The sequence below is a fragment of the Acipenser ruthenus genome, chromosome 8 (assembly GCF_902713425.1).
Source record: "Acipenser ruthenus chromosome 8, fAciRut3.2 maternal haplotype, whole genome shotgun sequence".
Taxonomy (NCBI): Eukaryota; Metazoa; Chordata; class Actinopteri; order Acipenseriformes; family Acipenseridae; genus Acipenser; species Acipenser ruthenus.
This window is the reverse complement of record NC_081196.1, coordinates 22,959,988-22,984,025: the sequence shown is the minus strand read 5'-3', so window position 1 is coordinate 22,984,025 and position 24,038 is coordinate 22,959,988. Positions and strand designations below refer to the sequence as shown.

The 24,038-nt window shown below is 40.1% G+C and overlaps 1 protein-coding gene across 11 annotated transcripts in view; it reads left to right on the top strand.

The window, feature by feature from the left end:
- Positions 1-24,038, top strand: part of LOC117406854 (synaptojanin-1-like) — an 86,318-nt gene that overhangs the window by 9,422 nt on the left and 52,858 nt on the right. For all 11 annotated transcript variants that reach the window (XM_059028727.1, XM_059028728.1, XM_059028733.1 and 8 more), the window contains exons 4-7: positions 9,022-9,289; positions 15,237-15,462; positions 16,222-16,305; positions 22,990-23,051. In XM_059028727.1, coding sequence (XP_058884710.1) covers positions 9,022-9,289; positions 15,237-15,462; positions 16,222-16,305; positions 22,990-23,051 — 640 coding nt within the window. The remainder of the gene's footprint in view (positions 1-9,021; positions 9,290-15,236; positions 15,463-16,221; positions 16,306-22,989; positions 23,052-24,038) is intronic.

Sequence of the window (24,038 nt, the reverse complement as noted above, 5' to 3'; positions counted from 1 at the left end):
GGGACCGTCTTCAGTTTTACAATGCAGTATTCATTATTTTGATGCATATGCGCTACTTGCTGTACCATTTTGTTTTAGCACTGTTCCATTTTTTTAGTAAATATTTATGATTTTGGAATGTTTTGATATTATGCTTATTCCAATGTTGGCTTGAAAATTAAACATTACTCAGCCTACTTTAGTACTTCTGAAATATATAAATAAGTAAATCGAATGGTTTGATTTTTATTTAAAGGCATACAGTTGTAGTCAAAAATGTTCATACCCCAATGGAAATGTATCATTTCTAGAGATTGCTCTAAAAATGTCAATGAACGGTCCTCAAGGCAGTGGGGTTGACCCAATCCTGATGGGGTCATATTTAGGCTTGGGATAATAATAAAAATGAAAACAAAAATTAAAAGCTTTTTTTGGATGTACATATCTCAATATTTCTATTTATTAAATGGTTATTTCATAGAATCATTTAATATGACATGGTATTTGTTCTATATATTTTTTTTCTATTGCAGTTTCTGCTTGGATCATTAGTGTGCCATGATTAATAGATAAAGGTGATGAAATGTGTTAATCAGGTTTTCTGAGTTTTGTTTAGAAGCTGCCCTAATTGCAGAAACAGAAGTTTCCTTCTGAAGTAGATATTAAGTAATAGTAATCCACGTAGGCAAACCCTTTAAGTTTCTCTGAATAGTTGTACAGCCGTCTCCGGCTTGGGAAGCAAGCAAAGTGTTCTTGTAGCTGAAGTATTCTCTAAGATGGAGTTTGAAATTCAGTTTCACCACAAGGGTGTTCCCTTAGGCGAAGTGTTCTCTAAGGAGGTGTTCCTATACATGGAGACTACTGTATTTCCAAATCCCCCTTTAACATGCTGTAAGCTGACAGGCATCACTTAAAATGGAGAGGAACCTGTTAAAAACATGTCAATTGCATGATGACATTTCCTGCCCATTCAATTTTTCGGTACCAATCAATGAGCATGAGAAAGTGTCTTCTGACGGTCTAAATGAGATAACTTCTTCTTCTTTAACACAGAAATAAAACAAGGGGTCACCAAATGAAAAAGAGATTTATCCTACCTCTAAGGCAGCTTATTTAGACTTTTTTTTTTTTAAAGAAGGTAAAATGAAATGAGGACGTGATTCTTTTTTTGTAATTGTTTAAAACTATTTGTATCATGTGCAGTACTGAACTATCAATGTGTTTTTTTTTTTTTTTTTTGTTAAATGGAGACCTGAAACTATTGTATTTCATCATTGCTAAAAACAACATAAATGTACACTTAAAGAAATAGAAGGGGGCTCCTGAGTGGTGCATCCAGTAAAGGCGCTCCACGTGGAGTGCAGGATGTGCTCTATAGTCTGGACGTCGCTCGTTCGAGTCCAGGATATTCCTTTGCCGACCTTGGACGGGAGCTCCCAGGGGGCGGCACTCAATTGGCCCTGGGGGAGGGAGGGTTAGGTCAGCCAGGGTGTCCTTGGCTCACCGCTCACCAGCGACCCCTGTAGTCTGGCTGGGCGCCTGCGGGCTTGCCATGTAAGCTGTCCGAGAGCTGTGTTGTCCTCCGACGCTGCAGCTCTTGGTTGGCTGCATGGTGAGTCTGCAGTGTAAAAAAAACGGTTGGCTGACGGCACACGCTTCGGAGGACAGTGTGTATTCGTCTTCGCCGCTCCCGAGTCAGCGCAGGGGTGGTAGTGGTGAGCTGAGATTAAAAAATATTTGAATAATTGGCCATTCTAAATTGGGAGAAAATAAGTAATTGGCAACAACTAAATAAAAAAAAAGAAATAGAAAATGTTCTGAAACTGTTTTAAAATATTTTTACAACATAAATTTCACAAATGTGAAAAAAATAGTTCATATATTATTTTGTATTATTCACTAACATATGTTTCTTAGAGGGTACCTATGGTATATATTTTACAGCCCCTCCTATTTTGATGCACAAAGTGTTCAAACCAGGACAAGCTTCAGTGTACTGCGTTGTAAACTTGACAGGTGATGTGACATGACAGTGTTGATTTCCTCAAATGTCGCCTATCCCTACACACAAAGCAAAGAGTTTGCAAACAGATATACAAATATTATGGATGAAGAGAATAATTCCAACACCATACAATGGTACCTGTATGAGCCTTTACTGTTAGAATACAGTAGTCTAACCTCTTCAGGCAGCGAGAGTGATGATTCAGACGAGGATAGCCGCCAGTTCGTTTTAGCAATAGTCAGTTGATAAACCCAGCCGCGATTCTCTGTGATTGGTTGCAAATATGAATGTTGACTGTTCAGTAAATCTCTAGATTTGCATGGCGCTGTACAGCAGCTTTTTAATGCTACTGGTCGTTCAACCTTTCCTTTAGTCACATAAAGTGTCATTGTACTGGAATAAGTTACATAGTGTAGTAAAACAGCAGCCTACATGAAAATACAATATTCTGTTGGGGGAAAAAAACAGGACGAAATGAGCATCCCAAGAAAGGTTCTGGGGATACTGGGACCAGTGATCAAAAAGTGGGACTGACCCGTCCAAAACAGGACATCTGGTCACCTTACAAATGGCAGAAGTGGGCCAGATAAGGCAGAGGATGCATTGCGTTGCAGAAACTGTTGCATTGAGGTACATGTTCGCGCTGACAGAATAAAAGAACATACTGAAAGTATGTAACACATTTAACTAAAACAAGAAAGTGAACTGAGAGACAAGCATTCCATTTCTGCAGCTTTTACATGCGCTTTAATAAAAGAGTGGACAGAATGACTGTGTTAATGAGTTTGTCAGAGCGCTGCTTTGCTGGACAGCCACTGTTTATTGCAGAGAGGTATGTATTGGTGACTTTGTGTGACAAGTACTGTCTGTCAGCTAAACACTGCCTAACGCCGACAATCTAATCGTAAATATTTCACAGAGAATTATGATGCTTTAGTTGGTACTTACTAAACTTATGGAATGCATTGAAGGAAATGTCCAGTGTGATTTTTGACGTGTCTCCCGATGGCTTGGACCATCCAGTTCTGTCAATTCTTTTCTTTTTATGATTTCAAGGTGAATAAACATGGCTTGTTTTGTGCTGGTGTCAAATACTAGCTCTGACAGCACAAAGTACCAAGTAAATTGGGAAAATGAGACCTTGATTTGCACAGATTCTGCTTCATCATCAGGGAACCTAGGAATCTGTTTGCTGTGGAAAAACACAGGTTTTCATTCTATTGGAGAAAAAACATGCTTTTTTTGGTTGTATAACCAAATCAATACACTTATCATATATAGTTATCAACACAGGTAATTTTGTTTTAAATTTAGTAAATATACTTCTGATAAACATTTTTACTACTCAACAAGCTGTTTAAAGATGCCAAAAACGATAAAAATCACCCCTAAATATCTGGTCAATGAGTTTGGCAATAGCCATCCAGGTGACAAAGACTAACTCGAGACTAACTAAAGTAATATAAATACTTTTTTTTTTTAATTATTATTATAAGTTCACATATATATTTGTAATGTTTAAAGTAAAATGGTAAGTTTGTTTATATTATTGATTGATAGCACTCTGGTGAGCTTGTAACTTCCTTCGAATTTGAAAGTGTACCAATAAATACTTCCTGTAAAAACTGTTATTCAATAATACTGTTTGTGTGTCTTTTAATCTGACGGGGTGGGGGGGGTGGGGGGGGTGGGGGGGGTGGGGGGGGGGGGGGGGGGGGGGGCACCTCATTTTATTTAGCCTTTTGTTTTAATTGTGGAATAACGCAGATTTTTTTTTATCATTTTGGGGGTTTTTTTATTGCGGAAAACTAGGATCCCTGTTCATCATACATCCCAGGGACTTTAAACTTAATCAGAAATTAGAACTACTACGCATCATATTCCACATGTAAAGTGTGTATACTGAGATTTTTCTGGATGTTTCAATTAAAAAACAATTTTTACCAATTTGTATCCCTATTATATATATATATATATATATATATATATATATATATATATATGTATATGTGTGTGTATATATATATATATATAAGTGGAAGTGGGTTGTCGAGGATTTGTGGCACACTTTACAACCCGGTTTCTCAGAGACGTCGGATTCAGTGGCCAAGAGTTGCGTCGCACGGTGAAGAACTTATCTGAAGCAGCAGAGAGGAGCAGCAACTGGCTGTGGTTGAGACGGAAAGATTCTGGCTGGGGATCTCAAGCACAATAGAAAGAAAGAAACGCTGATGTACAGGTAAGTAAGCTGGGCTGAGTTGAGTGGGGGACGGAGGGGGGTGATGCTGGGACGCCAGAATCACTGTCGAGCCCTCTTGAGGTGTCGTGGGCTAGTCGACGAAACACTGAGGATGGAAGGTGCCCACTTGAAGACCCCAGAGATGTACCCTACTTAGCTCAATCCAGACGGTTGTCATGCTGATGCGCTGGGGAGGCCGCACTGTAGTTGATCCCTGGAGCCAGCATCACAGCTGTTGTGTGTGCTGATGCGCCAGGGAGGCAAAATAAGCTGATCCCTGGAGCCAGCATTACACTTCAGCCATTAACACCAGACAGAAGGATATCTACATCATCATATGGAAGGAAACGTAAATGGATGGAGACACATATGGAACACATTACTTTACTGTAAAGCTACGTCTTAGTTGGTGCTTATCTTGGTGAGAGCCGAGTTCAAATCAGCATGAAGTTTTAACAACTACTCTCATGTAATGGAAATCATTTTTACTTCCATTGCTGCAGAACAGCTGTAAGTTGTTAACCCATTACTTGTTCCCTGAAAAAGGCCTTTTTGTATAACTCTGAAATGTACGTTATTTTTCAGTTTTTGGTAACCTAAACTTTTTTTTTTTAACCTCTGGCAGTTTACTGCTTACCTTTGTACCATTTCAGGTTATTCACTGGACTTGAACTGCTTAAATTTCAATAAAAACTGGAAAAATGGGGGTGTTCTAAAACTTTTGACCGGTAGTGTATATAAAACGCACAAAAATTCCCAGTAGAAATTGGATAAGATAAAAACCAAAAATGCGGAAAACACTAAGGGGTAGATGTACTAAAGTGTTACGTCTGTCACAATCTTTGCAAACCAGTCGGAAGTGTAGCATGAAATGTACTAAACAAATGCAACCCTGTTAGCATCATTTTAACAAATGCTTTGCAGACGCAGTTCTTATTTGCGCTTTAGCCTTAATATGTAATTCCGGGCGTTCCTGCAGAAATAGGGTGGAGTGCAAATGAGGGAACAAAAATATTGTAATGAGATGTACTAAAGCTGCAGGCAGTTGTGACACTTACAGTTGCATCAATTTGTTAAGAACTTATGAAAGCATGTTTTAAACAGTCGCAATTGTTGCTGGCATTTCCCAGTCCGCTTTTTCTTGTGCGTTGCCAGTTGTGCTCAATGTATTTTTGAGACAAAACACCCAACCTAATTTTCACTAAAGTCAGGGTGTACTTAAAGCCTTGAAAACAAATTTCTATGACATTTCTGTTTTTCCCAGCATGTTGGGAGCAATAGACTGCAGACATGTGCCACTAACCCCTTCCTCTCATTCTGAGCATTTGTATAGGACCAGGACCTATTGTGTGCTAATTGTCTAGGCTACTAGTAGACCAAGTTAAAAATAATAGTAATTAAAATAAAATAAAAAACACTAAAATCATTTAATTTCAATTTAAAATAATCTTTTATTCACATTGTACACCAATGTGTACAATGCAGCAGCATGATTTATTTTGTGTTACCAGGAAGCTAAAGTACAAAAAAAATGCGCTAGGTATTCATTTGATTTTACTACTGTACTGTAGGCCTACGGGTTTTATAACCAAGATTCATTCTTTCTCTGTCACACTCTGTTTCTGTTACCTCCTGTCTCCACTCTTGTTCTCCACTCTGAACACGCTTTCCACGAACAAGGAAAGCTGCAAGCTTTTATATTAGTTAACTAGTTAGTAATTATCTTATTACCCCTCGGCTGTAGTCTGCACATGATTAATAAGGATGCGTGACTGTCAGCTAGTTAAATAATCAGTAGCTGATCAGTCACGCATCCTCACGAGGAATTTAAAACAAACAATAAATAATACAAAACAATACCATGGCAGACGGCATCTCGCTCGTCTGACCAAACAATACATAATAAAAATACAAATAATATTGGCTTTTCGCCATCATATACAGACGTGCTCAAATTTGTTGGTACCCTTACAGCTCATTGAAATAATGCTTCATTCCTCCTGAAAAGTGATGACATTAAAAGCTATTTTATCATGTATACTTGCATGCCTTTGGTATGTCATAGAATAAAGCAAAGAAGCTGTGAAAAGAGATGAGTTATTGCTTATTCTACAAAGATATTCTAAAATGGCCTGGACACATTTGTTGGTACCTCTTAGAAAAGATAATAAATAATTGGATTATAGTGATATTTCAAACTAATTAGTTTCTTTAATTAGTATCACACATGTCTCCAATCTTGTAATCAGTCATTCAGCCTATTTAAATGGAGAAAAGTAGTCACTGTGCTGATTGGTATCATTGTGTGCACCACACTGAACATGGACCAGAGAAAGCAAAGGAGAGAGTTGTATGAGGAGATCAGAAAGAAAATAATAGACAAGCATGGTAATGGTAAAGGCTACAAGACCATCTCCAAGCAGCTTGATGTTCCTGTGACAACAGTTGCAAATATTATTAAGAAGTTTAAGGTCCATGGAACTGTAGCCAACCTCCCTGGGCGCGGCCGCAAGAGGAAAATCGACCCCAGATTGAACAGAAGGATAGTGCGAATGGTAGAAAAAGAACCAAGGATAATTGCCAAAGAGATACAAGCTGAACTCCAAGGTGAAGGTACGTCAGTTTGTGATCACACCATCCGTCGCTTTTTGAGCGAAAGTGGGCTCCATGGAAGAAGACCCAGGAGGACTCCACTTTTGAAAGAAAAACATAAAAAAGCCAGAATGGAATTTGCTAAAATGCATATTGACAAGCCACAATCCTTCTGGGAGAATGTCCTTTGGACAGATGAGTCAAAACTGGAACTTTTTGGCAAGTCACATCAGCTCTATGTTCACAGACGAAAAAATGAAACTTTCAAAGAAAAGAACACCATACCTACAGTGAAACATGGAGGAGGCTCGGTTATGTTTTGGGGCTGCTTTGCTGCGCCTGGCACAGGGTGCCTTGAATCTGTGCAGGGCACAATGAAATCTCAAGACTATCAGGGCATTCTGGAGCAAAACGTACTGCCCAGTGTCAGAAAGCTCTGTCTCAGTCGCACTATGGGTCCTCCAACAGGATAATGACCCAAAACACACAGCTTAAAGCACCCAAGAATGGATAAGAACAAAACATTGGACTATTCTGAAGTGGCCTTCTATGAGTCCTGATCTGAATCCAATCGAACATCTATGGAAAGAGCTGAAACTTGCAGTCTGGAGAAGGCACCCATCAAACCTGAGACAGCTGGAGCAGTTTGCTCAGGAAGAGTGGGCCAAACTACCTGTTAACAGGTGCAGAAGTCTCATTGAGAGCTACAGAAAACGTTTGATTGCAGTGATTGCCTCTAAAGGTTGTGCAACAAAATATTAGGTTAGCGGTCCCGTCAGTTTTGTCCATGCCATTTTCATTTGTTTTCTTATTTACAATATTATGTTGAATAAAAAATCAAAAGCAAAGTCTGATTTCTATTAAATATGGAATAAACAATGGTGGATGCCAATTACTTTTGTCAGTTTCAAGTTATTTCAGAGAAAATTGTGCATTCTTCGTTTTTTGTGGAGGGGTACCAACAAATTTGAGCACGTCTGTATATTATAATATTATAATATTATTATTATTATTATTAATAATAATAATAATAATAATAATAATAAACAATAACAGTGCACATATATATACATAGGGGCGGGACACTCCACCACAACTATATGTGCAGTACTGTAATTAATTTATAATTCCCCGACATTAATGCAGCAACTACAATGTAGTATAACAACTACCTCCTGAGATACAATATTTTTACATATCTGGAACCAATGAAATCAGATATGACAGGTTCTATTGTATTGTCAGTAGCTCTAAATATATTACTTATGTTAGTTTTGGGGATTTCTTGAAGGACATCGATGCATCAGCTGTTTTGGATAACAATGCATTATATCTTCACAGACATTTTTGGCCAGCATCCTAAGGTACATGTAACTTTTTTTCTAAATAAAGGAAGTTAGTTTTGTCTATACACTCACATGCACACACATTTCTCTATTGCATATTGGATTTCTCTGCAGCAGACCTTGCTGCACTAAGTCATAGCCTCACCAAAGTATTCATCTTGTAAAGCAGCCCTGTTCTCATTTGATAGAATGAAAGCTGTATATTTTGGTCAAGGATAAGCCTTGTATTGTCTCATTTATCTTGACCAGATGAGACACACATTTCTCTCAGATGAGTAACATGCTGTCCCTCATGTTTCTCACCAATGCATTTGTGTTTTCAGCACTACACCAAAATCAATATAGCGAAAGAGAGAACCGCACACTCAATTGCGCTCCAAAATGTCACCAACATTTCAACACAGAAATAAAATTACACCAGTCAACAAATTATTTGATTTGCTTGAAAATGTCAAGTGGTGAAACCACAATTTTTTATTTTTAAATAATTCATTTTTTTTTTCACTCAAGACGTGTCACCTATTCTAGTTAATGCGACATCTGAGCCTCTGGGAACCAGGCTGTAGGTTTCCCCGACTAGGATCTCTAGTGCTACCAGACGATTGCTTTTGAGATTCACTCACGTGAATGGTGTCTTGGCTTAACTGTGACTGCGGTGTGCTGAGTCACTGTAGAGACATTTAACCGAGCTGAGTTCACTGCACAACGTAGTGCTTTTCATCTGCAACAATTCACTTTTGATATGCCAGTAATTAATCAAGTTGGGCTTTCAAAGAACACTGTCCTTCTGTTCTGTTCTATTCTGTTTGTGTGTGTAAATACTTTAAAACCTAATATTGTATAATTTTTTTTTTTTACAGGAGACACAATGATACACTGTCTAGTACTGGTTACAGGGTGCATGTCTGTAGGAAAGCTCCAAGACTCAGAAGTGTTTCGGGTCACTTCTACTGACTTTGTCTCTCTAAGAAACGATCCTTCAGACGAAGATCGAATCTCTGACGTCCGTAAGGTTTTGAATTCTGGAAACTTCTACTTTGCATGGTCTTCTTCTGGAGTCAGTCTGGATCTAAGCCTTAACGCTCATCGCAGGATCAAGGAAGACACCACTGACAACAGATTTTTTTGGTGAGTAAAAATGTTGCTTAGCCAATATTGGCCAGTGTTGCGGGAAAAGGTCTGAGAGACTGGAGATGGACACCTTCAGGAATATAGTATTTCAAACTGGGGGACTAAAATGGCAAAACTCTCCCCTTTTTTTCTCCTTAAAAAAAAGTTTTAAAAAATAGGAGTAATTAAAGACTGGTATAAACACTTTGAAAACATGGCACACTGTTTGTTGAAGTAAGAGCTCAAGGCCTACACTTGACATAGGCTGTTGTTGTTGTATCAGTATACCCTCAGAACAGTCTCTGCATACGTGTATTCTCATAAAACAGGAGAACAAAGGCTAATAATCTCTGCTCCTCGTGTCTGAATGTGTTACAGTCTTAGCTCTGTGTGCCTGGACACGTCCTTAAATAGGGGATTTAATACATTTCAGTTTATAAAATCCTAAATAGATATACAGCAAAGTCAAGTTCTTACATCCTATTTGGCATGGAATTGGATGAAAAGGAACAAATGGAAGTTTCTTCAGGACGAAAGGTACAGATTGGAACACTTTGTTTTTTAGATATAATTGAATGGAATACTTTACCAGGTGAAGTTGTAACATCTAAAACACCAATGACATTTAAATAATAAAAACAATTAGATTGTATTTGACCATGTGTTCTCAAACTGTGAGGCAAGCCTCCCTAGGGGGGCATGTGACTGTTCAAGTGGAGACGCCGTGCCTGTCCCTGCCACCTTGTATCTTTTGTTAAAGTTGCAGCTCTCTGCCGCTGCAACGTACAGGCTTTTCATTTAGAGCTATTCAGATAATAAGCAGGTACCAGAGGCTAATACGTCACCAGCTGGGCTGAATCTGTTTTAATCCTGTTGTGCAACATTTAATGCCAAGTGGCACAGTAACATGAGCGCTAATCCTAGAAAAACTCACTACCCAAAACAAACGCCACCCTCAGAAGCAGAGTGTAAAATTGTATTCCTTTGTCGTAAAATTACATTGTAATGCGTGAATATAACATGAAATACACATAGGATTTTCCAGGGAATCAAAACAGTAATACATAAGGGGGCTCTTGAGTGGCGCATCCAGTAAAAGGCACTCCACATGGAGTGCAGGATGCGCTCTATAGCCTGGAGGTTGCCAGTTCATGTCCAGGCTATTCCACTGCTGGCGGTGGACGGGAGTTCCCAGGGGGCGGTGCACAATTGGCCGAGCACCGTCCTGGGTGTTGAGGGCTTAGGTCGGCCGGCTCATCGCGCACCAGTGACCCTTGTAGACTGTCCGGGTGCCTGCGGGCCTGCCTGTAAGCGGCCCAGAGCTGCGTGGTCCTCTGACGCTGTAGCTCTGAGGTAGCTGCATGGCAGGTCTGCAGTGTGAAAAGAAGAGGACGGCTGACGACACACATTTCGGAGGACGCATGTGTTCGTCTTCGTCTCTCCCGAGTCAGCGCGGGGGTTACAGCCAGGCTTAAAATTGGGCATTTCAAATTAGGGAGAAAAAGGGGTAAACAATTGGCTATTCTAAATTTAAAACAAACAAACAAAAAAAACAGTAATACATAAGTCTTCGGTTTTGTCTAAACATATGTTAAACTTTATTTAGTTTCATTGGTATTGTGTTTGAAGTTATACAGATGTATAATGCATTCACATATAGTATTAATTTACAATACAACATATATCATAGACATGTAGTCTCAGAAAACAATAAAACAATACAAATACTATTTTCTATGCTTACGCCTTCCTTAAGTACCTGCTTCAATATGTGTACCATGCTTTTATCTCCTCTCTACCAAAAAACAAGCCAGAAACGAATTATTAAATATACGTAAGCATTTTAAAATGGAATATTGTATTATCAAAATTAGTATAGGTGGTCTGTTATTACTATTTCCTTATGTTAGTTCTGGTAATATGTCAACAGAGATTATGTAATATTTTAGTATACTTACAACCCGTTTTCCGCATTTCACAAACTGGGTGGAATCGTCAAATCAGTTGGAAGCGGCCCTGGCACAGCTCTGTAGGGTACAGTGCAGAGAAATATTTAACTTGGGGATTTTATATTGAGGATCATTTTCTGGTGAGAGGAAAAAAACGCTGCAGCCCCACTCATCGTGAAGCGGGTGCTTCAGTAAAAAGCACGTGCAGAAAATGTGATCAGGTATTTTTAAATCAGGTGTACAGCTGTTTCAGTGATGATCCACAGCCTCCACATACAAAAGCTTACCACGTATTTTTACACTATAGCAGTTTTCCCATGTTTTTCCCATGGCTATGCATTTACAATAGCTTACCATGTCTATTAATAATATGTTTTGCCATACCTTGTTATTCTTACTGTGCTTTCCCATGCTTTCACTGTGCTTTTAATACACTTTGCTACGCATTTACTATGGGAAACTTTTATAATGGTCAGTGTGTTGTGTATGCAGAACTGCAGCATCTTTTACATATTCCATTGTTTTTCAGTTACCCAAGGGAGGCCCACTGTCACAAACCCCTGCATTAGACAAATGGGGTGTTGCAGTAACAAGGGATGAGCCACAATAGGACAGTCCAGTGATGCAGTATTCTTTCCCATGAAATGATTCCCCAAATTTCAGCCGTCTACACCTCACACATTTCCTACAGCATTGACAAACCAATTCTAGAATCAATGTATATGTTATGGTAAAAATTTGAATATTGGCAAATCTGAAGATTTACTGGTAAATGATGACATTTACCAAGTTGTCAGTGTCCGAAATAAACATGATAACGCTTTACTTTGGATATTTACCAGTAAATCTCAAGAATAACCAAGTGCTTTTGCCAATAAGCTTTCGGTAAATGTCCTAAAAGCCGGATAATTATGGATGTTTACTACCTTACTTGGTAAATGTTGACAGTTACCGGTAAAACCTAAGATTTACCAGATTCTAACTTTTACTGTAACATATAAATAAAAAGAGCAGCCAATTGTCAGCCACATGTGACATGGAATCAAAGTGAACTGGCCTCAGAAGGTTGACAGATGCAGGTAATGAAAATCTAGCCACTAAAATTTACAGCGACAAGAATCTCCTATTTTCATAGAGGTTACTGCCTGGAGTGTTCAGTTGTATACCACATTTTATGGCATAAAACTGTTAAAAAATTCCAGTCACTATTTGTACCGTATGGTATTAATTGGTATTCTGAAAATGTATTATTTCTAAGAGACTATTGTTTATTTATTATTACTACGTGGTATTACTCTGCATTGTCCTGGAAGACACATTTTTTTCAAACCTCTCTAAATGGTGATTCGTTTTAAACCAAAAACTGTTGGTGAATGCTACCCTCTCTGGCTCTTGCATGTCTTGTTTTACATGCCGATATAATTGAAGAATGCCAGTACAGCTGTTTCAGTAATATAAGGACTTGTAAGAAATGTGTACCTTGGCTCCAAAGTATGTATGCAGTAGTTTCCCACAATACTGTAATGACACAAATGAAATGCACTAGGGCCTGGTAATGTTTTTTAGCGCTCACAGATGCTTAAGATAGTTTTGAACAATTTGTTTCCAGTGAAGGTTATACATAGCGAGTAATACAGTAGACGTTATCATACATACATTGGCTGACAGATCTGATGCCATCTTCAGCCATGATGACGATGGTGTTGATCCTAAACTAATGTACCATCGGTCTGATGGAGTCGTTTAAAATGAGATTTGTTGTATTTCTTGAGCACCAGTACTTGATTCTTGCCTCATAGTTTAGACAAACATTACTCTTAGCAAGAAGGCAGGGTTAGTCCATGATGCAAAATATATCCAGTAAGGCTGCACTATTCATTTTATACATGCTTGTCCACAGATCAATGATCAGTAATGTAACCCACCACCACTTAGCTCTCCGGTTTGCTTACGGCGGGCTTGACAAAAACATTCTTTACACACAGGGATTGAAAAGCTGGGACGAGGCTGCTAGAGTACATACTGATAAATGTTATTCTTGGATTGTCAATACAGACACTAAAACTAAATCAAGCATGAACATTAGTGTTTTTAGACTACCAGTTTTTTTTTCCCATGCAGTCTCACATAAAAATAAATAAATAAAGTATCGCAGTGTACCAATACAGAGGTCACTGTATTGATACATCATCGTGAAAAATATCACGGTTCACCGTGCAAATCGATGTATCGGCACACACCTATTCAACACCATCACTTTAGGATAACAGATTTAAGATATTGGTGGAGAGTACCATTCATGTTGATCATCTCTAAGTGAAATTAAGAAAAAATAATACAAGTATAAAAACTGATAAGAGCTGAAAGATTTAAAAGGGGTGTCATAGACAGGAGTGGATGCAATGTATCAGATAGAACAATCCCCAATGCCAATAGTTATCTATATGTGGCCCCTCTGCATTTGGAAAGGCCACATATTTTTAAATGTGATTACATGTCAGCTGAGTCTCAAAATGGTGGTTCTCAAATCTTACTGCACAATACATTGTTTATGTAGCCTGCATACAACCATATGAATGAGCGCAAGAATGAAGGCATGCCAGGAGTGTCATTTTATTTGTACCTACTTGTTCAAACGTGTCGGCTAAGCTGAAGTCGTGAGCATTTTTGTACTTAATTGCCTTCACAGTAACTTTAAATCCAATGAGCTCCATGTCACACCTGTGTTTCAAATGATTTTATTTAAGCAGTTGATTATTTCTTGTAGGTTGTAGAAGGCTTGCCTTTTAAAATGTTGTAGAAAAGACAGTGTTTGTCCATGGCATTCATCTTCACAGATGTAATAACTGCATACAGCACCCAGGATTATCCTGTTCATGAATGTATGCAGTGTGTAGTTTTAAACTGTGGCTGTGTTTAGAGTGGCTTAATCCATTGTAGATAAAGAGCACTTCATTAGGTGGAGAGCAGGAAGAAGAACATAGGCATGTTAACGTGTTCTGATTAGGATGCATTTACTGTATAGAGAGGTTTATTTAAGAAATTCAAATCGCTCCATTCCGGTAATCAAAAGTGGGTCTTGCAAGCATTGACAAGGTATTGACAAGTACACTGTTACTGTGTGTTTTTAAATAAGTAATTTGTCTGCCACAAGGCATGGCTGCTGTACTACTGCTATTGTCTTTATTATGATTCAATAAAGGAAATATTCAATAATCAAGTGTATGGCATGGCCATGGTTGTATTGTCTCAGGCCCTCAGTATTGATGAACAGCCTTTTAAATTTCAAAAAGAAAATACAGGCAAATACATTTTAGTCAAGCAAGCTTGCATCGATACAGTAGCACATTGTTTTTCACTTTGCTTGGTACCAAAAAAACATTAATGTCAGTTTATTTTATTTTTTTTATAAAAGGTAATTCATAATTCACACACCATTGTTGGAGAATCATGAAAACTGGAGGGTACGTGGAGGATGCAAAAGAAAAATGTCTGTGACAGAGACTGTGATGCACCGTTTAGCCACCAGATGGTTGTTCAATAATGTCAACATTTAAGAAGAACTGAAAACAATGCAAAATAGCAATGTTGTGTGAATTATGACTCACTCACCCTGTATATATTCATTGCAGTGCATTCTGAAGACTTGGATGTAAGAGAGAGGAATACAAATTAACTTGTTTCAGTCCAAGCAAACTATCATCTGCCTGATTTGTGATAGTAATTAAAATCTGAATCGTAATGTGCTGATGGTAAAAACGGCTTATGGTGTAAGAAAATAGCAACCTTTATAGTTTGGCCTTTATTTCCTACCATCTCAGTTAATTAAGCTTAATTGTGTTTAATTAATTTGAGTGAAGAGATTGAACATAGAAAGACAGTTGCACTTTATTATTTGTGCTCGGTAGCACAGGTGTGTGCAAACCACCTTCTTTGCTTGTTTAAATAGATTGTATATACTAGTGTACTGTCATAAACAGTCATAAATATGAGTGGTATTTGTCTGTGTTTGACAGGACCCAGTCCCTGCACTTGCATCTGAAGCACTATGGGGTGAAGTGCGATGACTGGTTGCTGCGCCTCATGTGTGGGGGAGTGGAGGTCAGAACAATCTATGCAGGGCACAAACAGGCCAAAGCCTGTGTGATCTCCCGTCTGAGCTGTGAAAGAGCGGGGACCAGGTTTAATGTGCGTGGGACCAATGATGATGGCCAGGTTGCTAATTTCGTAGAAACAGAGCAGGTATAGTATTCCATTACTTTCACTGTGACTTTATGATGTTAAGTGTAGGCCAATTCAACCTTATGTGATGTACAGAACAACACCAACCGAGGCAAAGGTGAAAAGACCATTCTCATTAGAAGAATTAGGGTTATGAATGGATGTAATATTCATATTTCGAAAAGGTGCAAGTAAAACTGGACTCATTCAACATCAAAGTTATGTAAACAACAATATCTTCATAATACAGTACTTGAAGAGGATAATACAACTATAAGGCACACAACTGTATCAACAATCTACAACTAAGGAACCACAACATTAAAGAGCTGTGTAAATAACAAAGACATCATTACAGTATTTCCCCTTCCTGATTGTTGTTCTGTTAGCTTATTATGACTAATTTACATGTTTCCTTATTACATGATGCTTACTTCAGAGTAAAATGCCTGAATCAGGATACTGTTATCTACATAATACATGTGCTTTTGACAAGCCACATCTACAGTGTTACAAGGACACGCATGCTTTATTACAGTATCTGTTAGATACTGTTTTGGGGAAAATAAAAAGCAGTCAGCTCATTTTTACATTTTACACTAAATAAAGCACCTTGTCTAACTGCATTGTTCTGTTAAGACTGAAAAATAGGAAAACAATCAAATAACAGTTTTGATCTGTTTCATGGTCTGTTGTTGAATTACTTTTCCCAGACTGTTGATTTTTATGTATCTGCTTACTGAAGGCTTTCATACACAAAGCATCTCTGTCTCTTCACAGGTGATTTTCCTGGATGACTGCGTGTCCTCTTTCATACAAGTCCGTGGGTCAGTTCCGTTGTTCTGGGAACAACCAGGTATTCAGGTAATAAGAATTGTTATTTATAACTCACAATTGTTTAAATAAGTTGAAATAAACAAATAATAAAAAATGAAGTACAGTAACCATAACAAGGAGTAATGTGCATAGAATACTGCCATACCAGTCCTGCTGTGTATATACCATTGGGAGTTATTCTGCGTAAAACATGAAGATAAAATATTTTCTATTTCACTATAAGAAGTGGCAATAGGACTGTGATTCATTGACACAGATGACACACAAAGCAAAATGTGAGCATTGGTGTTTGTGGCAGGGCAGAAAAGCCCTGCTGATAGAGGTATTATTATTATTTAAATGCATTGGTTATGATTTCAAATGTATTGTTTGGGATTATTTAAAAACGGGTGTGGGTTGGGATTTTGTAGTAGTGTCATGACCACAGGCCTAAAAAAGACACATCCTAGAAGCCTTTAAGGATGAATGGCAAACAGCGGGGTGCATTTAATGGGAGTGTTAAATTGAATTGTTGTTTAAGGGGTTTATAATTAGTGTGAGGTGCACGTATATGTAAGCTTGTGGTTTTCTGTGTTCAGGGTTGGGTGTTCAGAGGTGGAACGAGAGAGTGAGAAAATAGGAACTGAGAAATAGAAAAATATAGTGTTCCACAACAGATTGTATTGTGTGAACAATCTGTTCTGTATTTTTGTGTGGTAGCCAACTGGCAGCATGAGAGGTGACACCGAGGCACTTGGTAGGGTTGAAGAATAGGCATTAAACAAAAGTTCAAAGTCTCAACAGAACGTTTATGAAAATAAACAAAACAAAAGAAACCCTGCCCACTAATCTCACTTCTTCAACCCTCTCTACTGCTTGCACGAGCTGTCCTCGTTGCAAGGAAAAACATGTTGCTTTAGCATAGAGACCAGTCCAAGTTCCATCCCGACGCTGCTGGTAACAGTAAACCTGGTCTCGGAACAAAAGTCTTGCCAGGTAAGTGTCAATGGTTCACTTTCTTTATAATCCCCAAGGGCTGTTGGGAAATGTAGTTTGTAATCCTTTTCCAGGGGAACAGGTAAGTCTTCCAAGTAATCGAACCCTTGGTCGCCCTCTGCTGGTGAACACTGACATTAACAGCCTGCTGCTTGGCTGGATCCTGACGAACTAAAACAAACAAATAAAACACAACTACCACCGTCCGTGTGGTTTGTTTCTATACCTGAAATTAAGCAACCAGCCTCACTCAAATAAAACACAGTCCATGAAAAGAATGTAGTTGCTTAAAAGAACACGTAAACTAACAGTCCACAAAGCACAGGCTTTTATTAATTCAGCGCGTGCACACTATAGCGCTGGTATAAAACTTTGCCTGTTTAAACTTATTCAGTTTGGAAACAATTAATACAGCTGTAGAAAACGGGTTGAACGCTGCATACAGCAGGCGAGTAAGCAGGTGAGCAAAGGTCCATTTAAGACGGTGACTTTCTTTTAAAACAGGTACACACAGAACGCTGTCTTTCTTTTCAAAGAAACCAAGCACAAATGGATCCCGCAAGTCTGCGGTCTGTGTTACTCACTGGAGAGATCTGTTTGGCGAGTGCACCAGCTTCACTTCATTCCAGGCTGCAGACGCGTTGCAGCTTCCTCCGGCCAGACCAAAATATAAGCCCTACTCGCTTTTTATTTTGCAGTCACTCCACACAGGTACCTTCGGTTCTGGAATAAAGTAATCCTTTCTGGTCACCAACACTGTCGCCCTTTTTAATCTCTGTTCCCGTACTTCTGCACAACGAAGCACGCTGCTCGTCTCTGTTCCACACCAAAACAGTTGCTGTACAGTCTATACCCAGCTAATGAAACGAACCGACAACACCACTCGGTCTTTCAAAGTTGCTGCTATACAAAAAGTACCTTTCACAATTACCTTCCCCCCTTTCTAATTGCTGACCTGCCTTTTAAACCCCCTGGATTCCCGCGGACATGTCACCTGACTACTGACCTTCGGAATCATGGGAGTTGAAGTTTCTTTATTTATTATTCCGTTCTGCCAACGTAACGCCCGTCTTTCTAGTTTTGAGCTTTGGGGGAAGATATCAGTATCCCCACGTTCCTGATACCTTCCTCGTGCGCTCAACACTGATGGTCTGTTACACATCCCTTTCCCCAGCTCAGACCTACTCGGATGAGCGGCCTTTTTACCGCACCCATGTACTCCTTTAATCCTTGTGGGTGGGTGGGTGGGACTGTTGAAGCCCAGTCGTCCTCTGTCATACACTAGGCGGGTTGCTGTTCTCAACAGTAACTCCATGTATTCTTCTTTCTCGTTTGGTTTTGTCCTCACACTAAAAGCTTCTGTTGTCCCCTCCTGGGACTCCGCTCCCGAGGACAGCTCTATCCAAAGCCCTGGTTCCAGACTTGCTGCTGGTAATGCTCTCCCTACTCTAGATCGTTGCTGTCTTGGACGTGCTGGTAGCTCTAATGCCAATAGTTGTTCAGGACATTCCAGTATCGTCCAGAACACTTCCTTCGGTTTTGGCCATACTGGCAGTGACGTTGTGCACTCTAGCAGGGGAATCTCTGGCAGTGGTACTACTAGCCGTGGAAGTGTTGGTAACAATACCTCTGTCCACAGTATTGTCTTCTCCGGTGTATTACCCTCCAGCAGGGGAATCTCTGGCAGTGGTACTACTAGCTGTGGAAATACTGGTAACAATACCTCTGTCCACAGTATTGTCTTCTCCGGTGTATTACCCTCCAGCAGGGGAATCTCTGGCGGTGGTACTACTAGCTGTGGAAACGCTGGTAACAATACCTCTGTCCACAGTATTGTCTCCTCCGGTGTATTACACTCCAGCAGGGGGTCCTTTCCTTCAGTCACTGGGGTCTTTGGCACATAGGACGCCCACTTCGTCATTTGCCCCCCCAAGCGTTTACTAGATTCTGGAATTCTTTGCTTTTTGTGAAGGAGTTCCCCTCCTTCAATTATTGGGGTCTCTGGCTGCTGAGACGGTAGCTCCTTCTCCTTGAGCACGTCTTGCCCCCCAAAGCGTTTTCCAGATGCTGACAGTCCCATTTTCTTCTGTAGGGCACTCCCATGTACCCAGGGTGTCTGCCCTTCCTTCCACAGCTCACAGGGTGTCAGCTCCTCCCTCACAGATACATCAGACCTCAGCTCCTCCCTCACAGATACATCAGACCTCAGCTCCTCCCTCACAGGTATGCAGGGTGTCGACACCTCCCCTTCTCTCTCTTGGGTTGGTAGTCCCTCCTGTTCTGGCTTTTGGGCGGCAAGCTGCTGATGTTTTGTCTTTTCGGCTATAAGCTGCTTCTCACTCAATGGCTCCTCTTGTGGCTGTTGTGAGCAGTACACACTGGGTCCCCTTTCTACTGACTCTGTAGTAGGTGGTAGATTCTGGAAGTGATACTTCGGCTCGTCCTCCACCCGTTTCTCAGTCTGCTTTTAGGTGACCGCTGTTGGCAGCTCCATTTCTTCTTCTTTTTCTCCAGGCAGCAGAGGTGGACGTAGCGGGTCCTCTACCTTGGGAGCTCGTGGTGCCTCTTCTCCGGACTCTGGAGATTGTGGGGAATCTCCTCCGGTTGCTGGAGTTAGGAACAGTGCCTCTCTCACAGGTGCACAGGCTGCTAGCTCTTCCCTCACAGATATACAGGGCGTCAACCCCTCCCCCTCTAACTCGTGGGTTGGAAGTCCTTCCTGTTCTGTCTTTTGGGCTCTGAACTGCTCCTTTTCCTTCAACGGCACCTCTACTGGCGGTTGCAGGTAGCACCCACGCTTTCCTACTTTTACTGGTTCTGGGGTAGGCAGCGGACCTTGGACATGACATCTTGTTCCGTCTTCCACATACCTTCCGCAGATAAGGCAAAAGTCTGAACCGCGGTCTACCAGCCTGATTTGCTCTTCCAGCCTCCGTTTCCTTGCCTCCCGGCTGTCACACTCGGCTTGGGGCTGGACCTGTTCCAGTAGGGGTCCTTTTCCCTTATTCCGTAGCTCCTTTGCTGGCTGCTGTAGGTCACCCCCTACTTCTTCCTGGCCACGAATATCCTGCATTGGAAACTGCTGCACTTCCTGGGGCTGTAGGTTACTCTGCTTGGTCCTCCGCAGCACTTCCAGTGGCTGTTGCTGGACCCTTGCAGTACATACTTCCCTCCTACAGAGGGCTTCAGGCATCTGTGGTATCTGCTCCGCTTCTTCCCCCAGCAGCACCTCTGGTGGCTGCTGAAGGTCACGCACACTTTGCGTTTTTCTTTTGGGCTCTTCTAGCCCCTTCATTACCTCAGGTAGTGGACATGTTGTCACTTCATATCCGTATTCCTGGGGCGCCCCCTTCTGGACCTGGCTGAACTGTTCCTCCATTACCTCCGCAAGGACTTTCAGCGATTCCTTCAGGCGAGGATGGTTGTATCGCATTCGCTTCCGCTGTGTCTTCGGAGTTGCCTGGAGGAAACGCAGCACAAATTCAAAGGTAGCATCATCAAAAATATGTTTTCCCTTTGTCTTCAGCCACGGTAGGGTCCTGGGGTCAGAGATCCAACGCACTGAGATCTCCATTGCTCTCGGTGATGTCACTCTCTCTCTGTACTGTGAAGCTAGGGGTACTGTAGCTTTAAAAAGGTCTTCAGTTTGGCATCCCACTGCTGCCACCATATGTGAACAATCTGTTCTGTATTTTTGTGTGGTAGCCAACTGGCAGCATGAGAGGTGACACCGAGGCACTTGGTAGGGTTGAAGAATAGGCATTTTTATTATTTTCTTAAACAAAAGTTCAAAGTCTCAACAGAACGTTTATGAAAATAAACAAAACAAAAGAAACCCTGCCCACTAATCTCACTTCTTCAACCCTCTCTACTGCTTGCACGAGCTGTCCTCGTTGCAAGGAAAAACATGTTGCTTTAGCATAGAGACCAGTCCAAGTTCCATCCCGACGCTGCTGGTAACAGTAAACCTGGTCTCGGAACAAAAGTCTTGCCAGGTAAGTGTCAATGGTTCACTTTCTTTATAATCCCCAAGGGCTGTTGGGAAATGTAGTTTGTAATCCTTTTCCAGGGGAACAGGTAAGTCTTCCAAGTAATCGAACCCTTGGTCGCCCTCTGCTGGTGAACACTGACATTAACAGCCTGCTGCTTGGCTGGATCCTGACGAACTAAAACAAACAAATAAAACACAACTACCACCGTCCGTGTGGTTTGTTTCTATACCTGAAATTAAGCAACCAGCCTCACTCAAATAAAACACAGTCCATGAAAAGAATGTAGTTGCTTAAAAGAACACGTAAACTAACAGTCCACAAAGCACAGGCTTTTATTAATTCAGCGCGTGCACACTATAGCGCTGGTATAAAACTTTGCCTGTTTAAACTTATTCAGTTTGGCAACAATTAATACAGCTGTAGAAAACGGGTTGAACGCTGCATACAGCAGGCGAGTAAGCAGGTGAGCAAAGGTCCATTTAAGACGGTGACTTTCTTTTAAAACAGGTACACACAGAACGCTGTCTTTCTTTTCAAAGAAACCAAGCACAAATGGATCCCGCAAGTCTGCGGTCTGTGTTACTCACTGGAGAGATCTGTTTGGCGAGTGCACCAGCTTCACTTCATTCCAGGCTGCAGACGCGTTGCAGCTTCCTCCGGCCAGACCAAAATATAAGCCCTACTCGCTTTTTATTTTGCAGTCACTCCACACAGGTACCTTCGGTTCTGGAATAAAGTAATCCTTTCTGGTCACCAACACTGTCGCCCTTTTTAATCTCTGTTCCCGTACTTCTGCACAACGAAGCACGCTGCTCGTCTCTGTTCCACACCAAAACAGTTGCTGTACAGTCTGTACCCAGCTAATGAAACGAACCGACAACACCACTCGGTCTTTCAAAGTTGCTGCTATACAAAAAGTACCTTTCACAATTACCTTCCCCCCTTTCTAATTGCTGACCTGCCTTTTAAACCCCCTGGATTCCCGCGGACATGTCACCTGACTACTGACCTTCGGAATCATGGGAGTTGAAGTTTCTTTATTTATTATTCCGTTCTGCCAACGTAACGCCCGTCTTTCTAGTTTTGAGCTTTGGGGGAAGATATCAGTATCCCCACGTTCCTGATACCTTCCTCGTGCGCTCAACACTGATGGTCTGTTACAATTGGTATAAGGAACATTCTAAACTGTGGGCAGCAGTGTGGAGTAGTGGTTAGGGCTGTGGACTCCTGACCGGAGGGTTGTGGGTTCAATCCCCAGTGGGGGACACTGCTGTTGTACCCTTGAGCAAGGTACTTTACCTACATTGCTCCAGTAAAAACCCAACTGTATAAATGGGTAATTGTATGTAAAAATAATGTGATTTCTGTATAATGTGAAATAATGTATAATGTGATATCTTGTTACAATTGTAAGTCGCCCTGGACAAGGGCGTCTGCTAAGAAATAAATAATAATAATAATAATAATAATAAACACTTTACAATTTACTTATTCTAGTAGTGTTTGATTTAATAAAGACAAATATTACCTGTATAACAACAGTTAGACTTGTCCTAAAAATATAAAATACTGCTGTTATTATTTCAATGTTGTATTTAGTTGTGTGTGGCTTTAAAGAAAAAAATAATTATATATATATATATATATATATATATATATATATATATATATATATATATATATATATTAGTACATTTACAGAAGTTGTGTTTGTGTTACATTTTTATATTTTTAATTCTGTTAGGTTGGATCACATCGTGTGAGAATGTCCAGGGGATTTGAAGCAAATGCACCAGCTTTCGACAGGTATTTAAAAAATGCTCAAAAAGTACAGTATGTGTGAGGTATATTGGTGACAGTATTGGTTTTTGATTAATTGTGATACTTCCATACACGACACAGAACCAAAAGCAGTGTGCCAAATGTTTCTTAAAATATACATTTGTAATTTATTGTTGGTATGAAAACATGTTTCTCCATGTCTCATTAAATAATTATTAATTGTTACTCCATCATCATGACTGTTGAATCCTGCATAACGTGATATTGGCTGTTGTGAATTTAGTTTCTTGTTACCCCCCAAATCTTAATATATAAAGAAGAAAGGTTGTCTGTCTGTCTGTTCCTTTATGCATTCGGATCCCGCAGGAGCCAGTGCAACCAAACTTTGCATGGCCTCCTCTTTCATCCAGGGGAAGGTTAAGGGCTATGTTTGGATCCAGAATTTTGACTCCCGGGGTACTTAATTTAGTAACCCCATTGCTGGATCACTACAGTAGCTATGTATCTCAAATTAAAGAAACCAAAAAATAAATATAAATAAATATAAATGTAAAAAAATGTAAAAATGGCAAAAATAACAAAGTTAAAAAAGGGAAAGGGGTCCGAGCGCATTGTGCGACACCCAAGATCGATAACTTATAGGCAACCATAAGGCTACCATTCCCCAATTTGTCATGCATGAAATATTGAAATACTGATTTTCCATGGGCAATGCCGGATACTTCAGCTAGTAATATTATAATTATCTTTGCCTGATGGAAACATTTCAATTGATTAAACAAAGTGATTATGATAACGATTTTAAATGCTTGAAATAACCAACAATTCTAACCTCAATGCTGGAAGAAAAGATAATGATAACTGGATTCCATTTTTGCAGAAAATCTCAGGTGCACATGCTGTGAAGTGCCCAGTTAATTTCAAGGCACTAATAGGCTAGATAAGGATAGATTATTCATCCCACAATGGAATTACAAACTGTTTTTGTTAAATACTGTATTATTTTTACAG